Below are 16,492 nucleotides of genomic sequence, written 5' to 3'. Positions count from 1 at the left end.
AAAAATTAAATTTTTCACAAAAAAAAACACCCTGTATAATTTATTATTTATTTATAACTTGACAAAACATTCATGATTCAATGATTAACATTTTTGTACGTATTTCTTTTTTCGATTTTTATGTGGTTTTGTATGCCCAAACAAAATCTTATCACAATCGGGTTCAGAGGACACCAGAGGAGGTCCTGGCATGATATCATCAAGTAGATCTTTATTATCCTGTAGGGTTTTGAATTCAGTACCTACAGGAATTTTTTCGATTTGTTTCACTGCTGCTATGATTATTCTAAACACTTCGTTTTCTATCGGTTGACTTTCCAGGTTTCTGATGAGGACCTCAATGAGTTTATCTATGGATTCAAACCTGAGGACAGCAGCTGATCCACACCTGTCAATTCTATTCCCATAGAGATTTAGATCAGTTGGGTCAAACATATAATAGGTATCACATTTTTTAAACAGGGCCAATGCCCAGCGATCCAGTAAAATAATACAAAAGTTTTTGAGGTTAAAACAAGCAACTAGGGCTTCTGTTAAGGGCCTGGCCCCAAAATGGGCTGTTAACACAGGTGCACCTACTGATATTTTTACTCTAATGTCTTTAATAACCACATCACGGATTAGGGTCTCAAGACCTATTTTTTCTTCTTTAGGGTTATAAACCATGTAGGAATCCTTAAACAACAGGTCACCCATGTCCAGAATCATATCAATGTTTTTATATGTCCATTTATTGATGGGTATGAGTTTGTCCATGACATAAGCCACAATACAATTAGGTACATCCTGGTTACCTCTGGAGTTGTCTGAGTAGCATTTATGGTTCTGACTTTTGCTACCCCTGAGGATATCCATCTCTCCAGGTGGGATTGTATAGTAACTCAGACGTCCCTGTTTCTTATTATGTGGAGATTCTTGTTTTTCAGGTTTCTGTAGACCGTATTTAGGTGTTTTCTTTACTTTCTTACCATCTCTTTCTATGATTATTTCTATGGGTGTTATCAGGAACATTCCCTGAGCATCTTCAGATACCAGGGATATCACATGCTCAGATAGCAACTTAGGGGAAGCAAAACGCATTGTACAAGCTACACCAGATTCTGTTTCAGGCATTCCTGAAGGTCCCCTGGGGTTGGGATCAAACATGTAAATGTAATCTATGACCCCATTACACTCCTGCCAGATGGCTACTGTTAACAGGTCTGTTTCTAAAACCCCATAGACATTTTCCAGGAAGAAGTTTTCTATTCCCTGACGAAGGTTTTGTGTGTCAGGTGCTTTTATATCAATGACACCAGATTGGTCTGTTTGTCTAAGTTCAAAGTTAACCTTATTCTTACCAATTTTGAAGTTTTTGGGACAAAGGGCTAAGGTTAGTTTTTCTTCCCAGGGATTGAACAATGTATCACACCTATCTATATATTTTGCATAGACATCATCCCCTATACAGACCACATCATCAATAATCATTTTGGTCCAGTATTCTGTACTGTGGATCAAGGTCATAGCAAGGGCAACACAAGCAATTGGAGAACTTTGAGCATTGGCACCTCTCCCAAACATAGGATCTTCTTGACTCAAGGTACCTCTGATAATCATCTTACCAGGTACAACAGGTTCAAACCCTGATAATTTCAAGGGATCTTCAGTTGCCCTTAGTTCTTCTTTCAAGACCTTTGTACAATCCGCTGCTCCTATTGATATTTCCTGTATGGTGAAGAAGTTTTTACCACATTTGGGTACGTTTTCTAAAAAGAGGTCACAAATGGGTTGGACCTCCTGAAACCGGGTTATACATGCAACACCATTCTGGCATTTGATACCATGTGGGCCACACTCATGCGGATCAAACATATAATAAAATGTACCCATTCTGAAAACAGCTACAGTATGGGTCTTAGACTGTAAGATCCCCAAACGATTACCTCCTGCAGCAAAGAACTGCTCAAGACCTCTACTGACATCAAATTCATCTTCAACATCTTCAGCGTTGATCTCACCTTCAATCATGGTCTCACTTATCTTTACAGCAACAGACTCATCACCTACACAGAAAGTCTTAACCAGATTTTCTATTGTATAGGTTTCCCTGGCAAGAACTTCATCAATCTCTTCAGGAGTCAATTCTAAATCAGTTAGGGATTCTAATTCCCTTCTTCGGATTCTTCTGGTAGAGGTATAGAGACGATCCCCATACTTTAAAATTTGATCAATGGTATTCTTAGTAAACTGGGACATAGCAAATATATGACCATAGGATAATGCTATTAAACAGTTTGCATGAGCTTGCAACCCTCTGTTACATTCTGGGAAGATCACATTCTTTTCATGCATCCCTCCACGAAGGATCCACTGACCATAGGTTATCTCCCTCCATTCATTCCAATCCCCTGCAATTTCATCAGGTTTAGGTCCGGTCACAGGGTCATAGACATCTTTAACATCAGGGATGTTCCTCAGTACCATTCTGAATAACCCAAACTGTGAATCATCTCTATATTTAGGAGGGTTATTTGCTATCAGGTGCTTAATGAGGAACTTGGGTTTAGTAGCCCACATTATATAAGCCCGCCCTTTTTCCTTTGCATGTGCTTCCCAGTATTCCAGAGGATGTCTAACAGGTGATACAGATTGCTCTTCTTCAACAAACCCATACTCCCTCCATTCTTTTTCTAATAATTGTCTGATTTTCTTTTCTGAATTCATTTCAATCTCCAACTTTTTACTTTCTTCTTCTTCCTGAATATCCTCATCAAGATCAAATATGTTGTCATCATGATCATCATATTCCATTTCAGTAAGGGTAGGATCCAGAGGGATATCACTCCATTCTTCCTTTCCGTAAATCATACCCTGTTCATCTCTAGGGTTAGGATCAAAAAGATAATACAAGGTCCCAGATTTCCATAGGACCACATCATAGTAATCTGTATGTACAATGATTTCTTTATGGTCATCTTCTTCCCGTACCTCTTCAGAGAAGAAACTTTTGAGGGCATTTGCAAGGTCAGTCCCATTTGCAGAAATAACTCCTTCGGCTATCATTTCAAATTCTACTATAAACTTATTAACACCTATTTTGAAATCTTTGATTACATTATCAACGGTAATATCATCAGTTTCTTTAAAGTCAACTTCTTCTTCTTCAGCAGAATCTTTTCCAAGGTTTTTATAGAAATTCTGAATGGATTTCTCATAAACACTTTGACCTGTTTTTAGGACATCGTCTAATATATCAACAGTCCATTCATTAGGGATGAAGATCCTTGCCATTCCAGGTGCAGCCATGAGGTTACCCATTGTTTGCTTCCCAGCATACACATCAAACATTTCAATCTTTTTCTGATGAGTAGAACTCCTCAAAATGGCTCTTTTCTTAGTTATTTTTGTATAGTTAAACAAAGGACGTTCTACAACCAAATGACTTAGTTTATTCTCTTCATCATCATCTTCCTCTTCTTCTTCTTCAACGGAAGCAAAACTAGAATCATCTTCATCTGGCATCTCCCCAGGTGGTATTGGATTAAATATCTTCACATCAAGTTTTGAAATGTTATAAATAGCTAGGGTTACATCAGGTCCTAGGTTACCCATGATCACCTCAGCCATGGTATCAGAATCCAGGAACTTCTGAACACAGGCTTTACCATGAGCAACCACAAACCCGAAATTATTCCTGTCATGAGAATCAAAGTAAAAGTATTGACCATGTGCTTTGAAAACAGCAACTGATATCCCTCTACAGGTCAGTATACCATAATCATTATCTTTAAAAAACTCCTTGAACCCTTTCTGTAGATTCCATGTATTCCTATATTCTTCAGGTATGGTTATAACCCCATTAACCATACATTCAGACACGTCAAAAGTAACCAACATATCTTTCAAAACAAACTCTGGTAACAATTCAGAAACAAGCAACATGGGAGATATCAAAGTCCCTTTCTTCTCATGATGGTCAATACACTTCTTGTAATAAATATCACCTTGATCCAGAACCTCATCTATGGTCTCAGTTGTCCAATCATCAATCTTCACCAAATGACAATAAGTCAACGCCATAGCACAATTTGCAGTACACTGAGTATTCCTGGTATCTTTAGAGAACTTAATATCACCCTGAGCAAAAGATCCCTGAAGAATCCATCTATTCGGACATATAGCTTTGAAGTTACACCAATCAGAAGGTAATTCTATATAATCATTAACCTCAACTGTGGAGATTATAAAAGTATCATGTCTTTTATCCCTGTCGACATTAGCCATGTACATATCAACTAAATCCCTGAGGTCTGTAAACCAGGTGAGGCATGCAACACCACTGATGTAATCAACAGCTTCCATTACACTGCCAATCTGTACTTCTTTGACTATAGCAAAACCATTGGGGTCTCTTTCATGTGCATCAAAGAGATAAAACAAGTCTTCTTCTTTCCAAATGGCGACAACTAAAGGTCCCTGAATAATAATAGCATCATGTTCTGAGAGGACTTCACGAATTGCTGGTAAGAGGTCAAGAATTGCAGAATCTTGTGATTGCAGTTTTCCTATTGCACCATATTGTTGTATTTCAGGAGTGAAGTTCTTTTCATTTAATTCAATTTTTTTGATTATGTTTTGAACCTTTAGGATATGGTCAGGTTTTATTAGAATTAAGGACTGGATACAGATTCGTAGACCAAGTCGAAGGCAGTTGGTCACTATACGTGTCGTCCAATATTTAGCTTTATTTTCTCTCAAATGGACTATAGCTCCAAGGGCCATACAGAAATCTTTTAGAGAATAACACCTTTCAAATTCTGGATCATCTTGATGGGTCTCTGCTAGCATGATACCAATTCTTTCAGGAATTATATCTAAAAACATTAAATTTATAAAAAAAATAATTTTTAAGGTTAGAAAATTCTTACAGTTGAAATAAGTAACAGATTCAACTCTAGGTTTCTCCACAATTGCTTTCTTCTTAACTTTAGACTTTCCTTGTTGGTAATCATCTCCTTCTCCTTGGTCTACATCAGGTTCCGCATCGTCATCATCATCTACAACAACTTTTTCTTCAGCTGGAGGCTTGTCCACGATCTTTGCTGTATTTTGTAAACACGTCCTCTCGTCCGCTTCTAAAATAATTTATTTAATAAATAATACATTTTCTGAATTAGCGAAACGAACCCTTTTGAAGTTTATCCTTCATATTCGGGTCCTCCTCGCATGTATCCTCTAAACACGCCGGATACCTTGTATTAATATAAGCGATCCTCTCAATCTCCACAGGGATCAACTCAAATGATATATTTGCTGGTATCATCTGTCTCTGCAACACCTGGACCAATCTATCTGTTGTGGGGAATCTCACTGTAAAGGTATGACCTTTGCCCACAAAAGGTTTCTTCAAAGGCCAACACATTTCATCATGATCCACAGGGTCAAAGAGGAAGAACCCATTTCTAAACTTCCAGATTGTAAAGTATCTCTTTGGGTTGCTTTCTGCACATAAGATACCACAATCATAACATCCAAAAAATTCTTTAATCACATTCGCTAAATAATCTTTAGAGTTAGTATCTAGGTCTTTAAAGATCAATCCCTGAAAACGTTCCCCACGTAAACAGATTGTGATCTTATGACTGTGGATGAAGATATCTTTGTTCAACTGACAAATTGTCATATTGGGATTTTTCTGGAATCGTAAACTCCTTTGGAAATATCTATCTCCAATGATGACAATCTCATCCAGGGTCCTTGAACACCAATGAAAGCTCGGGCATAGTTTTGAATACAATGCGCAGACTATACAGATAGCATGACCTTGTAAACCATTTGTAACATAAGTGAATCTTGGATGATACATGCTTAAATCTCCGAGAAGCACAGCACAATCATTGATAACTTTGTAATCATGCCATACTTTTAATAAAGAGGAAATTGTGAGTTTCTGAGTGAGTTGTGGAGGATATGGTGATGGTTTAGGTCTGCATTGCTTCTGTCTTTGATCAGGTGGTATCCATTTCTTGGTGGTGACAGGTGGGTATGTAATTGGTGATGGTGCTTGTTGTCTTCTTCCGCGTCTACGTGCCATTTTTAAATTTTATAAATTTTACTACAAAATTTTGATAACTCGTAAATTTTGCAAAAAATTTTGACAGTGTTATTAGTAACAATATATAATTTAAAGTGTTTTGTTTTGTTTTGGGCATCTTGGATCTTTTGGTAGATCTTGTTTTTATTATGACAGTGAAATTTCAAAATATTCTGTGTTTTGTTTTTTATTTTTCAAATTTACATTTTCTGGTATTTGTTTAAATTAAAAGAGTAAAAATAAAATGGATGCTCGAAAGAATATAGATCCAACGTAAGAATATATAATATTTTATTAAATAAATTTTTATTAATTTTATTTATGTTTTTAACAGGGATACATTTGATGAAAATCCTGGAATCATTCAGCGTTTTATTCAGAATTATTCAACGACTGATTTAACCTCGGAATTACCTCCAGATGAACCCACAGATCCTGTTTTGATACATAATTATGAAGTTCAACACCCTTTACCTGCAAGACCTCCAAGAGTTAAAGCTGAAAAGGATCCTACTATTATTGAACCATCTGTTAGTACCAGGTTAGGATTGCAACCTTATCCTCCAGGTGAAGTGGGAGCTAAATATGTTGCTCCAATGCCAAAACTTGCTGAATATAAAGAGTTGAAGAAAAAGAACAGGAAGGAGTTTTTTGATCAAATTGAATTCTGTGATCATGACGTGTTGAGGTTACCAAGTCCCATTATCATGGATACAATATCAAAGGTATTGAGTATATTCTATTTTGGTTTATGTTATTAATGATTTTTTGTAGTTGGAGGAAGAATCTCCACATATTAGTAAAGCTAAAGTGCTCCCAGAAAGACCTTCAGTGTTTACATCAAGTACCATGGTCCCTCCAACCAAATCCCAATTAAAAGCTAAAGAAATCAAAAGTGGGATCTTCTTAAATGTTGATGATTCCGATATGGGGTCAAGGTCATCCGCAGAAGAGGAGGAGATTGTTAAAAAAAAGAAAAAACCAAAGAAACGTCGAGTCATCAAACGCAGAAAGCATAAACGTGAGACCATATTTCAAATGATTATGTTTCCTTGATATATTATTATCCAATTCAGGTCAACCCTTACCCTCCATCCAAGAATCCATCCATGACCAAGGCGACATAGACCTAGAACAACAATTCATGCAATCTCTAGAATTCTACGACTATGAAATGTATGGTGAAGGAGGTCCTGAAATAGAGTTACCAATTTGGAAACCCGAAATGTATGATGTATCCACCCATGTCTCCGATAACCTTATCCTAGGACCTTTTGCTGATCAAATGTCTATTGCTTCATCAGCAACATCAATGGCTGACAAATCCGCTTTTGATGATGTATCTTGGTGTGAAATACCTTTAACCTCCAGATTGGTTCAAACCCTACGAGATGCCCAATGTGTAAAACCTAAGAAAAAATACCGCAAAGGATGTTTAGAAAATCATTCATTTACCAAACTCAAACAATCCATTCTAACAGATTTTCCTCATTGTACCATCATAGGATCAATCAATCAAGGAGATCTTTGTTTTCCTAAAGTAGCCAGGGGTAATCAAGGGATATGTATGCCTATTGCAGCATTCTGTTATGCACATATTAAGAAGTATAAAGACTGGACATCAAGATCTCTTGATGAAATTGTAGAACTTGGAAATTGTCATTTCATGTCATCAATTGCAGAGATACACATGCATAAAGGAAGAAAAGAATTAGCTGTGCATGAAGTTAATAATTTCTTTTTTATCTGTGATAAGAAGATAAAATTTGAAATATCAGATCCTGAGGTGAAAGGATTAACAAGATCAACAGACAAGAAGATATTCAATATATCAACAGGTTTAAAAGTGTTTTTCTGTAACTACAACACAGGAATATTAAGAACTGAAAACTTGAATATCCTAATCTGGAAGATCAAAAAAGGTTGTTATCTTTTCTTTGACGCTAACCCAAGAAAAAGTAATCTATATCAAGACAAAGTAGGATCTGCAGTTATGACTATAGTATCAAAGTTAAAAGCCATCAGATCAATCCTCCTAGATAGATCATCAATTGGTAATTCTCCATTCAACATTTGTCAGATAAAAGTCCTGAAGATAATGGGTAAAGATGAACGTGAAGAAGATGAATACACCAAAGAAAGAAACACTTACATAGCTTTGAATGATCGTCAGGCGATTGTCCAGGGAAGTTTTGATCTTGGTGACCTATGCTTCCTGTTTAACAGGAATAAACAATCTCTGAGTATGTCTATAGTAGCATTGGCTTATTCAAGAATATCTGTTCCACATTCCTGGCATAAGAAGACACTGGATAAGATTTTAATCATTGGTAACCAATTACATTCTGTGATTGTAGAATCTGAGAGTTGTACTGATGTGGGTGTTGAGCATCTTCCTGCGGTGTTTACAGTAGGCCCATATGTTCTGGAGATACATATCTATCCAAATAGATACGCTGATTTGATGTATAAGAAATCAAATTGTATATTTTCTGAAGACTTGAAGTTATTCTTTGAGAGTAATAACAATTGTGTTGCTCAGATTGGTAAGGCTTATATGGCGATCTGGCAACAGAGAGATATGTTCTTTTGCTTTGATCCTCATACCAGAAACAAAGAGGGTTTGAAATGTCGTCAGGGAGCTGCTGTTTGTTCAATGAATAAAGACCTGGATGTACTTCTGGAGACTGTTGTTCAGAATTATGACAGTCGTGAGACTATATTCCATCTTCACGCAGTTAAGTTGATTAGGATTCACAGAGACCCTGTTTTGACCAAATTTTTCCCAAAACATTTAACTCTACAAGAAATGCCTATGGAAACCTTTCACAGGCATAAATGTATGAAGAGTAAGAAACGTGCAACTGATAAACCTTTCGCAACAGCAGATTTCAAAGAACATGCTCTGAAAAAACTCCTAGCTGGAATAACACTAGCAGATTCAATTTACGATGTCCAAAGTAATTTAGGAGTATTGGTACTTATATGTTACCTGTAGTAGAATGTCCTAAATTGATGAAGACACCTAAACCCAAAACAAGAGAACCTGAAGATGATGTAATTGTGGACTTAGATTCTCCTAGTTTGAGTGACACTCAGATTGTCCCCAAGAGGCCTAATCCCTATGATGATGAAATTAACATAGATGATCTTGCTTCCTTTGGTTTGACTCAAGAAGAAAGGAATTAGAAGAAGAACCTGAAGGTCAAGAAGGTGGAGACTATGGACCTGTCCCAATGTATGGTCTAGGTGAAGATATTGAACAGTACGTTCAAGAGGAACAATCCCAGCAATATGGGGTTATGTCCCAGGTTACTTCCGGGGAGTTAGATCCTTGTTTCCGAGCTGATTATGTAAGCATCTTTATTAATCTATAACCTAACCTATATTTTATTCTTCTTTTTTAAAATTTAGATTAATACCGACCTAACCTATTGTTACAAACTACTTCCTGCAATGGAATTACCAATGAGGACCAAAGAAGATCGTGATATTATCATTGACCTACACCAACAAGAAAAAGAGTTACAGAATCTACGTTACTATGATAAAATCAATGATGAAATGCAGATTTTAACAGGAAAAGCCAATTGCTTTGATTTCATTTATGAAGAAGATGATCCTAACCTTATAATTCCATACATGTGCATCATGGCAGCTGCCTATGATATAGAGAAACCCATTAATCGATGGGATGATGCCACAATAGGTTTTGTTCTTCAATCAGGTCGCATGTTATATGACCAATACGCCGAAAGTTTTGTTCATATAGACGACTTTAAATTTGAATTGGTTAAGAATAACATCATGGCGACTATTCATATCATCTTTAACACCTACATAGGAGATGATTTGTTTGATACCTTTTCTGGACAAAAGATCCTTGAAGAGTTTATTGATAGACATGTCTTCAATCAACAAGATGTCGGATTTGTGATGGTACCACATTACGCATGCGCTGTATTCTTCAAAAAGAGTTTATTCTATCTCTTTGATCCTTATAACTGTGATAAATGGGGAAATGTCCAACCTTTAGCCAAAAAAGGAAGAGCTTGTTTAATCCGATTCAGATCAATGGATGAATTGGTTAAGAGACTTATCCAGAACCTGAGTAAACGGGTTGTTGAGAATGACACCTGTGGAATGCAGTTTAGGATGTTAATGCTTGCAAAACCCAAGTTTACTCTTCTAGATCAAAAACCTACACTTGAACAAGTCCAACCTGAAGATACCATGACCCTGATGAGAACCTTAAGTGAAGAATTCAAACGTCCTAGTAACTATATCAAATTACCAGATGGTAGCCAACTGATTCGAGGCACAAAACATGTTGGTGATTGTGGTGTGGAAGTAGAATACATAGCACCTTATATTTGTATAATGGCGGCTGTGGTTGGAGAAAAATACTGTCTCCGGACTTGGTCCTCAGATGTCTTAGACTTTGTCATGACCTCAGGAGACGTTTTATACAAAAAATCAAAATATGGTTTTGTGCAACTGGTTAAACTAGAGCTACCACATATTGTCCTTGGTCACGAAGACTTCAAGTGTCAAATTAGATATATCTTTGACGCACCATGTAATCTCCGCATAATGAAACTAGCTTTACAGAAAGTAATCATGTGTGAAACAGACTGGGTGTTTATTGTAACAGAAGTTTACACTTGTGCAGTCTGTCAAAGACGTGGTATCTACTATCTGTATAATCCATTCTCATGTAATGAACTGGGATTGGATGATGTGAAGGGTTTCTCATCAGTTGCAAGATTCAGAGACATGGAGGATCTATGTCTGAGGATTATCTTCAATAAAACTAAGCGGGACGTACCTGAAAAGGGTAATTATTCAAGATTTGCTTTGTATGTATGCAGGGTTTCAAGAAGGCGTAAGTCAGTTATAAGAATGAAGTATCCAGGAGATGATATGGATGAAGATGAAGGACATAAAACAGAAGATCATGAAGAAGAAGCAGAAGAAGAAGAGGAACTAGTTGCAAGAAATAAACATGGTTATGTAAAAGTAACCAACGTTGAAGTTATAGAAGGAACTAAGGTTTTGGAACGTCCAGCAAGTGATCAAGTTGATTTGATGGAAGATCACTTTGCTAGCCTAGCTGCAGCATTGATGGTAATTCACAAACCCTTGGAAAATTGGACAACGAAAAACGTGGATAAAACTATTGACTTAGGGAAACATATCTATGACCATGCGGATTCTCTAGAACAATCTAGAAGACGTACCATAAGAAATATCCTGGTAGGTAAATACTTTTTTGATGTCATTGTAAAGACCATAGAAATAGAACCATACAAATACCGGAAAAACTTCAAAGAGAGTCTGAAATATGTCATGCGTAAACGCAAGTTCATCATGTTACAAACAGGTGAAGGTACCTACGTTATCTACATTGATACAGACAATCATGTGGTACATCTATACCATCCCTATCAAGCAACGTTCAATCAAAAAGATAAACCATCAGAAGATGTATCGAATGCATGTTGGATTAAATTCAAATCATTTAAACAAGCTATCAAGTTTTTAAAGAAAGCAACAATATGAATCGGTATAAATTCTTCACATTCAACGTGATTAATGTTACAAGAGCTCCCAGATCTGTTATTGTAAGTGCAATGATTCAAGACTGGATTAGAGCAAAACAGGTTAAAGGTGAGATTAGTGGTAAGTCATTCCATGAACATGAAAGTTGGATGGACCTGCATGATAACCCATGGTCAAGATTAGGTGGTAATCTATCTCCAATGAAAGGAGCTCATAATAAATGGTATTCCTGGGATATAGAATACAATAATGATCTGTATATGATTTGTGGAACTATGTCTCAGCATGATAAATGTTTCAAGTCTGATATTCGTGGGAAACAGACCCTGGCCTCTTTGGTAGCTGTCATTGGGATGACAGGTATCTATGATCTGAAAGAATGGAATCCTTCGGTGATTGACGCTGTGCTTATATCTGGATACAAATATTTTGTCAAGTGTATAGAAAACATTGAAGATAAAGATCATGAATTTTCCATGGAAGATTTGATAGATGAATGTGAGATCTTTCCATTCCAGTTCAAGGTGCGTTATCAAGCTGTCGTTGAAGGTACCATGTTTTTGACTAGTACCAAGAGGTTCAATTTGTATAAATCTCTGCAGTTCTTCTTTGATGAGTACTATTATCGTGCTGGGATTATTGTGGCGAATAAAAATGGAGTCAAGAAGATGGTGGCATTTGCTAAGAGGAAGGATAATGAATATTATATGTTTGATTGTATGACTTTTGGGAAGCCGATGTTTGCTCCACATGAAGGTGTTGCTTACATGTTGAGGTGTACTACTTTGGCGAGGTTGATTCATGTGATTGTGTTGACTCTGCGAGGTGGTGATTTCTATGTCTATGAGGTGATTGCGGATAGTTATAGTGCTGTTGAAGGGGATATGAATCCTTACGTTGATGAGAAGCCAAAATTAAGACCATGAAGAGGTTTGAAGTTGAACATGGAAATTGTGTGTTATGAAAGTTTTAATGGTGTATATGTTTTGTTTTGTGTCAAATTGTTTATATACTTTGTAAATATTTAATAAATTAATTGTTTTTGACGTGATAACGTCTTTAAAATCGTTTTAATCGGGTGACATGTTCAGAAACTTGTGTCACGAGGCCTCCGATCGCAGGTATAACGAGAGAGAGAGAGACGGACCGATCTCCCGTCTCATCTCGAGCGCTGCCAGTCATTCCGTGAAACTTGACACGCGGAATCCACACGAGCGGAGGCAGGCATAGTGTTCGAGTGAGTGGACCGATCTTCCGTCTCTCTCACTCTAGCGGCATACAAACGAATGGAGATTTTCTCGTGCGGTTAAGTTTTCGTTGAATATTTAACAGTGAAACAAAATGTGAAGTGCAAGTGAAGTGTTACAACAATTGCAACAAAAAAAACTTATATCACCAATAAGACGTTATCACGTAAACATCTCGATCGTAAACCTACTTTACAAACAACCATTTTTTTTAATTATTTTTATAAGTTTTTCCAACTATAATATGATTTTAATGCTTCAGTATAACAAGCAGAAGGTTTCATAACAGTCATAGAATCACCAAAGTGCCTCTTATAAACAGAATACTGATGACGATTTCTTGTGTCCAAGACACAAGTGGTATTAAATAGTATATTAAATTTTCTATAAAATTTTAACCTTGAAATAGAGGGTGAAAACAGAGGTTAAAGTTACAACTCCTTAAAAAGAAAGTTCTTTAATTTTGGGGGCAATCGTGTACTGCAGTTTATATTTTATTTAAGTAATTAGCCTTTAATAAAAAAAATTAATTTATCTGTAATCGTTTACACAATAATTGCAAGCAAGAAATAAACAATTTTAAATGTTTTCATTTTCATGTTTTCTGGTCTTCTTTTATTATTTACTACAAAATCAATGAAGATATTGAATTGTTTTAAACATTGATAAATATTACATTAAATTTCTTATTTAGTCAAGTATATGACTTTTATTTTAACCCTTAAATTAAGGGTGTAAGTAGGGGTTAAATTTACAACCCTTGTACAAATTAATTCTGTAGTCAATCTACTCAAAATTGTGGCTACTGATACTTTAATAACTGTTTTATTTAATGGTATAATTAATTTATTAAAAGTCCTCCGATTTATTTTTTTATTAATTTTTTAAGTTAATTCAATTTTACTTGCACATCGGAAATTTCTTCATATTTAGGTTAACTTTACGGGTCTATAACTCATGAACCCATTGTTCAATATTATCGCTTTAAAAAACAAAAAATTGTTCGTCTAATCAGGATTCCATTGACCTTAAACAAGTAATTATAACTTTTGTTTAAGATAATTAAAAAACACTTCAAAGTTAAAGTAATTTTACTCTAACTTGTAAGTTTCCAATTTATTCAAAAAATGTTAAATAGCTTCTTAAAGAGTTGGAAATCTTTGTGCAGTATTGTTTTTAATCAAAAACAGCTTTGTTTATTTTTTATGAATTTTTAAAAGTTAATTTTTATAATTTCAGTATCAGAAACGTAATAAAATTTAAATTTTTCTATGGGAATGGACGTGCTCTTTAATTTTCTATTGATTACAGTTTTAAACCATCGAAAACACTCAAAAACGTGGTAAATATCAATATTTTCATTTTTAGTACATTTCCAGACATTTCGGGGATTCCGTAGTAAAAACGTAGTAACAGTTCCTAGAATTTCGTCTGTGTAGAGGAATGTGCGATGGCCGCCGCATAACTAGGTCAGCGTGGCTGCCAACCTAAATAGTTTCATTTCATTCGAAAAATCGGGAATTTTCTAGTAACATAATTGGTAATGCACAAAATGACAAGACCCTAAAAAATAAGTCACTAGATGAAAGTTTGACAGTTTGGCGCGGAAGAATGACAGATGTAAACACACAACATTTTATTTTGATTTCTTTACCAAATCTGATTTTCTAATTTATTACTTCGGAATTGAAATTCTGGTAATTATTACAGTGTTTACTCTTATAAATTAAAAGTGGTGGAATCTGGATTGCCTCAATTTAGGTGCAAATCCGTTGTAAACAACTTCAAATTCACTTTCAAGTTTCTAATGATTCTGTTTTTACAGTTTTACAGACTCATTCTCACAAAGGTTGTGAACAGCAAGGCAAGACGTTTTTATAGATTACACACATTTCGGAAGAATAAACCACGTAGATTGAAAACTAGAAATTGTGATTGAGTAATCTGGTAAGTTATTACTGCAACTGTAATCAGCACTTATTGCCCATAAAACACATTTTGATTTACTTTAATTTGCAGAATCTTGTAACATCGAAATAGTGGTCCATATCATAAATAACAATCTGCTGATATTTCAAACTAACATTTTCATGTTTGAGTAAAGGGAACCTTGAAATACTAACCAGATTTAACATTCTGCTGCATCAAGTTGATGACCAAGATTATATGTGGCAGTTTGCACTTCTCTGCACTAATTATCATGCGTCATCAACACACTCCTAATGGACTTAACCAAAAGAAATAACTCAATCTTCTCAACTGGTGTATGGAGTTATACATCTTATGATTATAGAGATGTGTTTGATTCAACAGTTGCTGTTTATTAATATATTTAATTAAATGCTTGTACATTTTTATTGCACATTTATTGAAAGGTTTTGTAAGCTTTATAATATTTATAAGTTCTGTATTAACTTGTATGTGTTAAACATTTGGTATATTTTTAAGTATGCTTTGCTGTTTTAATGAATAATTAATCATTAATGGTGTGAAAATATATTCCAATTTACTTTACTATATTTACATTACTCTTTATGGACCAAAGTAGTGGTAATTGTACTTGTATAACAAACGGTAGAAAATGCATGAATAATGTTTGAAATGTTGGAGACTGCTGAATGATATTTATAACATGATAGAGAGCTCGCAAGTTTCTTCAAACTCCTGTTTAACTTACTAAAATTTCTTAAATCTTTAGATTGCCTTGCTAAAATCATCCTGTATATCTTTATTCCATGGATTAATTTGTATGCTGTTTTCAAACTCATAAACAACGAATAATAGAACTACATTCACATACGATTAAACACATTAGGGTTCGCAAAATCCTTTAAATGCAGTCTTTATTCGAAATTTCGCATTATATTTGACTTAACCCTCTGAAGGGCTCAAAACAGCGATAAAAATAGCATTAAACTTTGGGATAGTTTGAAAATTTTCCGAACACGCTGTGCAAAAACATTAATATCTCCCAATCCGTTGTGCCAATGTTATTGTTGTTTATGTCCTTTTGTAGAAGGAGAATTGACCATTCGCATGATATATGACTTAACCCTCTGTAGGACTTAGAACAAGCCTAAAAACGGCATTAAACTTTGGCATAATTTGCAATTTTTCAAAACACGCTGTGAAAAAACCTCAATATCTCGTGATCCGCTGCCCCAATCTTAATCAATTTTATGTTTCCTTATAGAAGAAGAGTTGCCCTTTCACTTGATATATAACACACCCCTCTGAAGGGCTTAGAACAGGGCTAAAAGTGGCATTAAACTTTGGCATAATTTGCAATTTTTCAAAACACGCGGTGAAAAAACCTTAATATCTCGCCATCTGCTAACCAAATCTTATTCAATTTTATGTTTTCGTATAGAAGAGGAGTTGCCCTTTTATTTGATATATCACTTAACCCCCTCAAATGCTTAGAATGGTCTTAAATTGTTATTACAAATACTCAATTTTTTGATGAAAATTGTTGATGTTTTCATGTAATTTTTGTAGTTTTAATACCTCTAGCGCCACCTAGTTGCAACTTACTAAAGCTTCAACCTTTTAGCTATTTTAATGTGGAACTCTGCAAGTATTGAGTAGAATGATGATGTGATAGCAT

The 16,492-nt window shown here is 35.3% G+C and overlaps 3 protein-coding genes and 1 long non-coding RNA gene across 5 annotated transcripts in view; 2 read left to right on the top strand and 2 right to left on the bottom strand.

The window, feature by feature from the left end:
• The window catches only part of LOC135803323 (uncharacterized), a 78,947-nt gene that overhangs the window by 31,080 nt on the left and 31,375 nt on the right, over window positions 1–16,492 (bottom strand). The window lies entirely within an intron of this gene.
• Window positions 35–6,198, bottom strand: LOC135798857 (uncharacterized). The gene is made up of 3 exons (XM_065311831.1): window positions 5,170–6,198; window positions 4,911–5,117; window positions 35–4,856 (listed from the first exon to the last, which is right to left on the bottom strand). Exons 1-3 carry the CDS (start codon window positions 6,074–6,076, stop codon window positions 85–87), a joined length of 5,886 nt encoding a protein of 1,961 aa, XP_065167903.1. The 5' UTR covers window positions 6,077–6,198; the 3' UTR covers window positions 35–84.
• On the top strand, window positions 6,197–12,692 carry LOC135803298 (uncharacterized). Its single transcript, XM_065316890.1, is given in 8 exon segments — window positions 6,197–6,349; window positions 6,411–6,801; window positions 6,851–7,097; window positions 7,153–9,073; window positions 9,160–9,189; window positions 9,252–9,429; window positions 9,491–11,632; window positions 11,635–12,692. Coding segments are annotated over 8 exon segments (5,868 nt in total). The 5' UTR covers window positions 6,197–6,320; the 3' UTR covers window positions 12,565–12,692.
• On the top strand, window positions 14,446–15,399 carry LOC135800253 (uncharacterized). 2 transcript variants are annotated; one of them, XR_010550128.1, is made up of 3 exons: window positions 14,446–14,582; window positions 14,711–14,832; window positions 14,905–15,399. It is a non-coding gene; the product is annotated as an uncharacterized lncRNA (long non-coding RNA). The 2 variants fall into 2 exon arrangements; XR_010550131.1 differs by having other exon boundaries at window positions 14,472–14,646.

Source organism: Atheta coriaria, unplaced genomic scaffold (assembly GCF_025399875.1).
Source record: "Atheta coriaria isolate IRGN ID8LTWV9N9 unplaced genomic scaffold, Caltech_Dcor_3.1 hic_scaffold_2_pilon, whole genome shotgun sequence".
Taxonomy (NCBI): domain Eukaryota; kingdom Metazoa; phylum Arthropoda; class Insecta; order Coleoptera; family Staphylinidae; genus Dalotia; species Dalotia coriaria.
This window is presented reverse-complemented; position numbering and strand designations above follow the sequence as displayed.

Coding starts and splice junctions, on each gene's coding strand:
- LOC135798857 (XM_065311831.1), bottom strand. CDS start 6,076: ATGGCACGTAGACGCGGAAGAAGACAACAAGCACCATCACCAATTACA. Junction 5,118..5,169: donor GAAGGATAAACTTCAAAAGG/GTTCGTTTCGCT, acceptor AAATTATTTTAG/AAGCGGACGAGAGGACGTGT. Junction 4,857..4,910: donor ATCTGTTACTTATTTCAACT/GTAAGAATTTTC, acceptor TAATGTTTTTAG/ATATAATTCCTGAAAGAATT.